The sequence below is a fragment of the Triturus cristatus genome, chromosome 4_2, assembly GCF_964204655.1.
Source record: "Triturus cristatus chromosome 4_2, aTriCri1.1, whole genome shotgun sequence".
In the NCBI taxonomy this organism is placed as follows: Eukaryota; Metazoa; Chordata; class Amphibia; order Caudata; family Salamandridae; genus Triturus; species Triturus cristatus.
The window spans coordinates 147,571,658-147,578,754 of NC_140586.1; the positions used below are offsets into that span (position 1 = coordinate 147,571,658).

Sequence of the window (7,097 nt, forward strand, 5' to 3'; positions counted from 1 at the left end):
CATTGGATCAGCTTGGTGAGGAGCAGTAACTCCTTTTCTCCTCCATCAGCTTACACAGGTCGCTCATCGGAGTGGGCCGGCTCCACAGCCCCCCAGACCAGGCAGCAGAAGAAGAAGCGCTCCCAGAGTATGCTGATCAGGCCCCAGTACAAATGATGTTGGGGTCTTGGGACCCGAGGCTGCGGTCGCGGCAGGTTCTGCAAGAAGTCTGATATCCCACCTCTTTCTTTCCCCCAGTTTCTTGCTTCGAAGAACTGCAGAAATGAGAGCAAGCATGAACTAACATCTTGAGTAAAAGTCAACTTTCGGTTGGGACAGTGAGGTCTTGAATGTGAAGGGATGGGATCATGCAGGGTGTTTTACCTCAGCCTTCAAAGACTACATCATTTACATTCCTTGACACCAATTCTGTACTGTTCTTGGAGTGAGGGAGGTAGCCTTCAAGAGTCAATTGTCCAGTATTGGACGAAGGAGGAGGGTTGTGTCGCTATGTCTAATAGCCCCTGTAAAGACATGCAGTATTATAGTTTAGTTGAGCTGTGCTTGGCTTTACTCACTGAACACACTATGGCTCAGGTCAACTAAAGTTTGCTGGGGCACTACCTTGATGCAAACAACTGCATCAACAGCAGACCTTTGACATCTACGCATCCAAGACCTGGAACAACATCCCCGTATTCATCAGGAACTCCCCAGCGCTGCTCCAATTTAGGAAAGAGTTGAATACTCACCTCTTTAAAGATAACCACATCACAATGCATTAACTGTCCAAAGCCCAGCTGCGTCTCCTCTCACTCATCAACTTTATGCTCATCTTTGACCATATACTGTGCTCTGCTGCCTTTTGGTAAGGTTTGTACTATAGAAATACCATATACATACATTGCATGAAAGTTAGAAAGTCTGGGCTTATAGGTTATCCTCCACCACTGGAGTTTGGACCTTTCAGATACCTCAGGTCACTCCAATTGTCCTATATCTAACCCAAAACATGCCTCAGCTTCACTTATCATTGAGAATGTATCAATTTTATGAGCCATTTTAATCCTAAACTCCTTTGTCATGTAATAAAGTTAAAGGGCCTAACAAAGTGCTTTGATGGCTGAAAGCCTTATTTAGAGATTGGCGGACTTGATACTCCATCACAAAAATGGTGGATATCTCGCCCAGTGTATTTTAAGTGCATCTTAGCCTGTGGCACTTGTAATACAGCAGTCAGAATGTTCAGCATGTTTTGACGAAGTATCCTGTCCACCAAACTCTAAACAAGGCCCTTAGTGTTTCAAGGCTTCAGGAAGTATTATAGCAATATATGTACATAACCTTCTGTCTTTCTCTCTCTCAGTTTCCTTCCTCTCTCACTCACTGTTTCCAGATATCCCCGAAACACACCTCCACAATCAGTTCTTGCCTGTATGTTGGGTCTGACAAAGTGCTTTGAGCACTCAGTGTTTAAAGGCTGCAAACATTAGGAGAGCAACAAACATACTTAACCATCTCCTTTTCTCTATCCCTTCATCTCCCTCTATCCCTTGCTCTCACACTCTCACCATCTCATTATCCTTCTCCCGTCCTATACACCCCCTTCCTACACATCCTCAACCAATTCTTGCCAGTATTTTGACATTAATATGTTACAGCCAGGTTTGGTGGCTTAGTGGACTAATGTGTTCGCTTTAGGGGCCTGTGTTTGACCTTATGGCCACAGGGTCAAATCTTTGCGGGTCCACTCAGCCTTTCATCCTTCTGAGGTTGATAAAATGAGTACCATTGAGTTGGGTAACAAAAAGCATCTGTTATGCAGCACCAAGATACCCTTCTGGGTGAAAGTACACTTTACAAATACACATGTTAGGGTTTTGATGAATTCCTCTGGTGTGATGGGAGTCCTCGGGTGCAGAAAAAAACACATGCTTTTGCCATTGTGCTAAGATGTTCCTTTGGCTGAGCAGAAAGTAACGCTTGCCTAACGACTTCTTTTAGGTCTGACTAGAAAGAGCATTAGCTGCCTCTGCGAGTCTAATGATAAGGTACAAATGGTGGTATTCTGAGTTGCGCAGATTTCGGGCTGATATCCCTCCTCCACCCATCAGAGTAGCCTGTACCATGGACAGTGATAACTCTAGGGGGCCGAAATCTCAAGATGATACATTACATCTTGTAATCTTGATGGAGTTGGTTACTCCTGTTACCAGTCGTGATGGTTAGGTTAGGTTAGGCTGATTTGTAGAGCGCACAGCTGCCCCAGCAAAGGGGCGTCCCAGCGCTAAAAGCAATAAAGGCAGCTAGCAGCAAAGAGCCCATCCGAGCGAGCGAAAGAGAGGTCCGAGGGCCAAAGGGCCACAGAGCACAGACTGAGGGCATGGACTACCAAACCTATGGAGATGGAAAAAGATGAGTTTTCATGGTACCTGTAACTCTTGTTTTAAGCTGTATCTCGATAAGGGGGACACTTGTAATGAAGCCCTATGTAGGGGACTAATAGAGATGGCTCTACACCATAGGAAGTACTGCATGGTAGTATCTGACGTCACAGCACATGCTTAGATTTAGCACTCTTTCCTGACGGCCTACACCAGCATCTTAAACAATTAGACCAGATTTACTAAATTCTCATACAATGCAGCACACCAGCCAGAAATGCAGTGCTTCATTGTGTGAGACGAGAAAGCAGGAGAGCGCCATATATGCAGAGATATGGCACTCTCCTTCCCTCTCCCTAACGCCAGCACAGAATTTTCCTTCCAAGCACCGTGTACACACCTTTGTGTCATAGTGCAAGGGTGTGTGCATAAGTCTAGCATAGGTTTTGTACTGTAAGGGTTCTCTTCCAGTGCAAAATACTACGCCTAGACAACTTTAAAAACTTTCCCTACTTTGTATGTGTGCTGTTGAGTGCAGCACACATGCAAAGTCAGAACTGAAAGGAGAAATGAAAACATTTCACCTTTTAACACCTGCTTTCAAGAGATGTTGGGTTGTGATGGAAAACCCTGTCTCAAATGTTTTGTAGGTAGGGTTTTGATCAAAAAGCATTTGTGGTTGCATAAGAACACCCACATACCACCCATGTAATGCCCCCTTGATGCTAAGTAACCATTACTTTTTGGCAACTATCCGTCACAAAACAAGTTTTGTGCTGGAAAGTAAAAAACTAAAAAACTAAATTTTGCTGGTTTGCTTCACTTTTTTGACACAAATACAGTGCAAAATGTTTGTAAATCTGGCCTTTAGTGCATTGTTTGCAACCTCCCCATCTGTCTTGCCACACTTAGCACACAATACAAACACTACTGGTGAGAAAAAGCTGAGAATAGCTTTATCTTTAGTTAATAGTGTATTTGTTTTAGAGATCTGACTTTGACGTGCATGATTGTCTTTCATGCGTGCTTTGGACACTTCAGGTAGATGAGTCAGATGTGGCAAAACCCAAGCACTGGACATGTTTTATCACCTTTAGCTGCACAAGGATAAGCTACAGGGAACAAGTGGGGTTTTTAAGTGCATAAACTTTAATGTACACTCAGCGTACGGCCTACAGTTAGGTAGCATCAATGGGTGTTTAAAAAAGGCTGAAATTATAAACTTAATTGAAAACATATATAGTATTTTTTATAACTAGTGCGCTCATATGAAAATATATGTGGTAACAGTTTTTAAAAGACATTTGTATTTATAAAGTAGATTTAGGGAAATAGCAATTGCTTTACATAACTCAGTCTTGGCTGCTATATTATTTCCGTTTTTTTAATCTATTGACATTTATTTATAATCAAGCTTAAAAGTAGAACTGTAAAGCAGGCTCTAGGAAAAAATCTATCGAACGTAGGGCACCACCATTTTGTTTATTCATTTTTCTGTGAAAATGTGAAAAAAATACAAAAAATGCAATACGTTTTTAAGTGTGTCTCTTTTTTAATCTGTAATGATATTAAAGTTTACTGCTGCCATGAGGAGTGGATTGGAAAAAGCACCCTTCAAAGTGATCCAAAGGATGCGTGATCCATGAGTGCCACCTGACAGCAGTTCCCCATGAGGAGTCTGGGCCCTGTCTGGTTCCTGAAGCAGGGTCCTCATTGGATGTCTGCTCTGTGGATTTCTACATTCAATGTACACCTCCAAACAGCAGTGCTTCCCACTGGACGACTGACCTGTGTAGGAATTTTAACAGTAGTGCTCCCAATATGCGTCTGTTTTGCATGATTCCCAATGAAAGTGCTGAAGATTGGGGGCCTCATTTATGAGGCCGCTTGTGCCGCCGGAATGTCACTACCTGTGACCTTCCGTGGTGGACCTGCTCCATATTTACGAGGCAGCACTAACCCACTTTTTTTGGCTTAATGCTGCCTCATAAATATAATTCCCTTTAATGCAGTTTTCTTCATTAAAGGGTCGTGCAATGTGTTGCTGGGGGCATTCCCAGAAGCATCCATGGCTTTTTGACACTGCCCCAGATTTACGAGAAATCATATGTCTAAGGCAGCGCCAACACCTCACGCCTTCCCAGGGGAGGTGCAAGGGAGGAACAATGAGGAGAAATATCTTTATGTCTCCTCGTTTTACCTTTTTCTATGTGTGCTGCATTCTGTAGCACTCCTAGAAAGAGGAGCAAAAATAATCCTCCCCGCATCGCAGGCACGCTTGCACCATGATGCAAAGGTGCCTGCTTGGGCGCATGGCAGCCCATTGTGTGCCGGCGCAGGGGAAAAGGACAGGACTGCACCATATCTGATAAATACGACGCATTCCTGCCCTTTATTTTTGCCGTAGGGCAGTTCAGCAGGAAGCCTGCAGCGCAGCCCTGTGGCAAAAAATCAGAAATGAGGCCCCGGATGTGTGCTTCCTAACAGCAGTGAGCCTCCCAAGCCATTTGTTCCATGTCTGCCTCCCAACAGCTCTCCTTAGATACCTGGCCCCTCTGTCCTCCATACCTTCAGCTCACATAAGATGCAAGGATCCTAGTATGGCAACAGAAGGCACAGTGCTGTTGGATCCCTGATCCCTGTATGCATCTTGAATCAACATTCCTATTAAATATGAAGCATGTATATCCTGCTGCCTGTGCCATACTTACTTCTAGAATCAGTTGTTCTACTGGATGCCTGATCCTCGTCGGCCTTTGCCAGATTCCTGTATCTTCCATGAATCTTCTTTCCCATTTGATGCATCATCTACTTTTGTTTTCCTTTATCGGTCTTGGCATTGTAAATCCCATTTATGAATGATCCATGGTGCAGTGCTTCCTGTAAGTGTCTGGTACGTTGCTGTGTGCGAATCCATTTTCTGTGTGCATCTAGGACACAAGGAGCTATTTATGTGTGTCTAAACTATTATGTAATTTAGGTACAGCACTGAAAAATAACATTTAGCCATTTGTTTAGTAGTGTCTTTCATCACAAATTACAATTTTGGAGCGAGTCCTCACAAAGTTAGTAACACATGTTCAAGTCCCCAAAAGGTTGGTTCTGTGCACATGATAAAATAAAGCTATAATTGAATATTTAAAGCAGGGTCCTGGATCATGATTTCTTTCTCAACATTTTTCTGTAACTATGAGTTAAGAGCACTGGGAAAGGTTAGTCCCCGCAAGGCAGCTATCCACACAACCCCCACAAGGATGGTAACACGTGTGTCTGTGTTTGGGTGGGATGTGTGTGTGTGTAGCAGATGCACCAGCTAAATGAGCCATCATCATGTAGCATCAGAAAATCTTGCATTTCTGAGTGGTCGATGAACTCCTGTTACAAATAAAATGCACACACGTTGTTAATAAATGAAGATTCGGCCTCAGTGTTTGGCACAGAAAGTGCGTCTTTAACAAACGTCTGCAGGTGCAAGTTACAGATCTAAACCAGCTCTTCACTGCACTTTGTCAAAATATTATTGCAAACCCGCTCAGCTTCCAAGTAAACATACTCACTTATAAAACTGGCAAGCACACTCTTCGGTCGTAAACTCACATTACCTTGGGCAGACTCCCTTGGGCAGCTCAAACTTTTAGCTGTACTTGTATTCAAACCAATCACGTGCTTTGTCGTAATAGTCTAACCAGTCACAACACAGCCGTTTTTCAGGCAAGCAAACCAATCACATGCACATCCATCTGAGGACTGCCATCCAATCATAACAAAGAGCAGTCCTTCTTTGAGAGAGATCACTTTCTGTTCTCTACGGGATCCATGCTTAATAGCTGAGCCCCGCCCCCACCCCCCCAAACACCAGTCGTAGTCAGCTTCCATTCCAAAGTCCAATTTGTCCAGAAGGTGGTGCCCAGGTGCTTTCCAGAAACAAACATGGCCTCCTTTAGAATGAAAACACGCTGGTCTCGCGCACCATAAAGGCATCTTTTAATACGCACGCCCACATTTAAACCTTGACCATGCACTACCAGAGGCAGTCAATTCTCACCTCTCATAGGAGCATGCTCCCTAAGTTCACATGTAGCAGCAAGACTAAGTTCACATGTAGCAGCAAGACCAACAGGAAGGACATGTGATATTAGTAAACCCTTGGCAACGAGGTGGGTCCCTAGAAGGGTCTGCACACTGAGGGGCATATGTACAAGCCCCTATCACCACCACAACGTCACTTTTACCGACGTTGTGGTGGCGATAGGGGCTGCGCCATATGTACAGGGCACCCTTCCAGCCACTTAATGTGGCTTAACGCTGCCTTGTACATAAGGCACCCTTCCACGTGATGGTTAGCGTGAAGGGGGCGTGCAGTGGGTGTTGTGGTGGGTGTTCCACTGCAACACCCATTGTATTTGACACTGCCACTATGTACAAGGGTGGCGTACATAGGAGGCAGCACCAAAATTAAGACCAGGAAAACCCTGGTTTTAAGTTGGCGAAACGAGGAGAAATGCCTTATTTCTCCTCGTTTTAAGGCCGCACACTTGGTAAAGCAAAATGCCATGGTTTGTTTATGTACAGGAAGGTGTCCCCTCCTGTACATAAACAAACCTCTAAAAAATGCAATTCTGTCACTTTCATGTGTGCTGCATGAAGCAGCACACATAAAAGTGACAGAATTGCATTTTAGGATTGTTTATGTGCAGGAAGGGACACCTTACTACACATTAACAATCCTCCCCT

The 7,097-nt window shown here is 44.1% G+C and overlaps 1 protein-coding gene across 1 annotated transcript in view; it reads left to right on the top strand.

Annotated features, from left to right (window-relative positions):
• The window catches only part of LOC146833202 (keratin, type II cytoskeletal 80-like), a 69,348-nt gene extending 65,446 nt beyond the window's left edge, over nt 1-3,902 (top strand). The window contains exon 9 of the mRNA XM_085600862.1: nt 50-3,902. Within this exon, the coding sequence (XP_085456988.1) occupies nt 50-156 (107 nt within the window). The 3' untranslated portion in view covers nt 157-3,902. The remainder of the gene's footprint in view (nt 1-49) is intronic.
• Nucleotides 3,903-7,097: the final 3,195 nt, after the last annotated feature.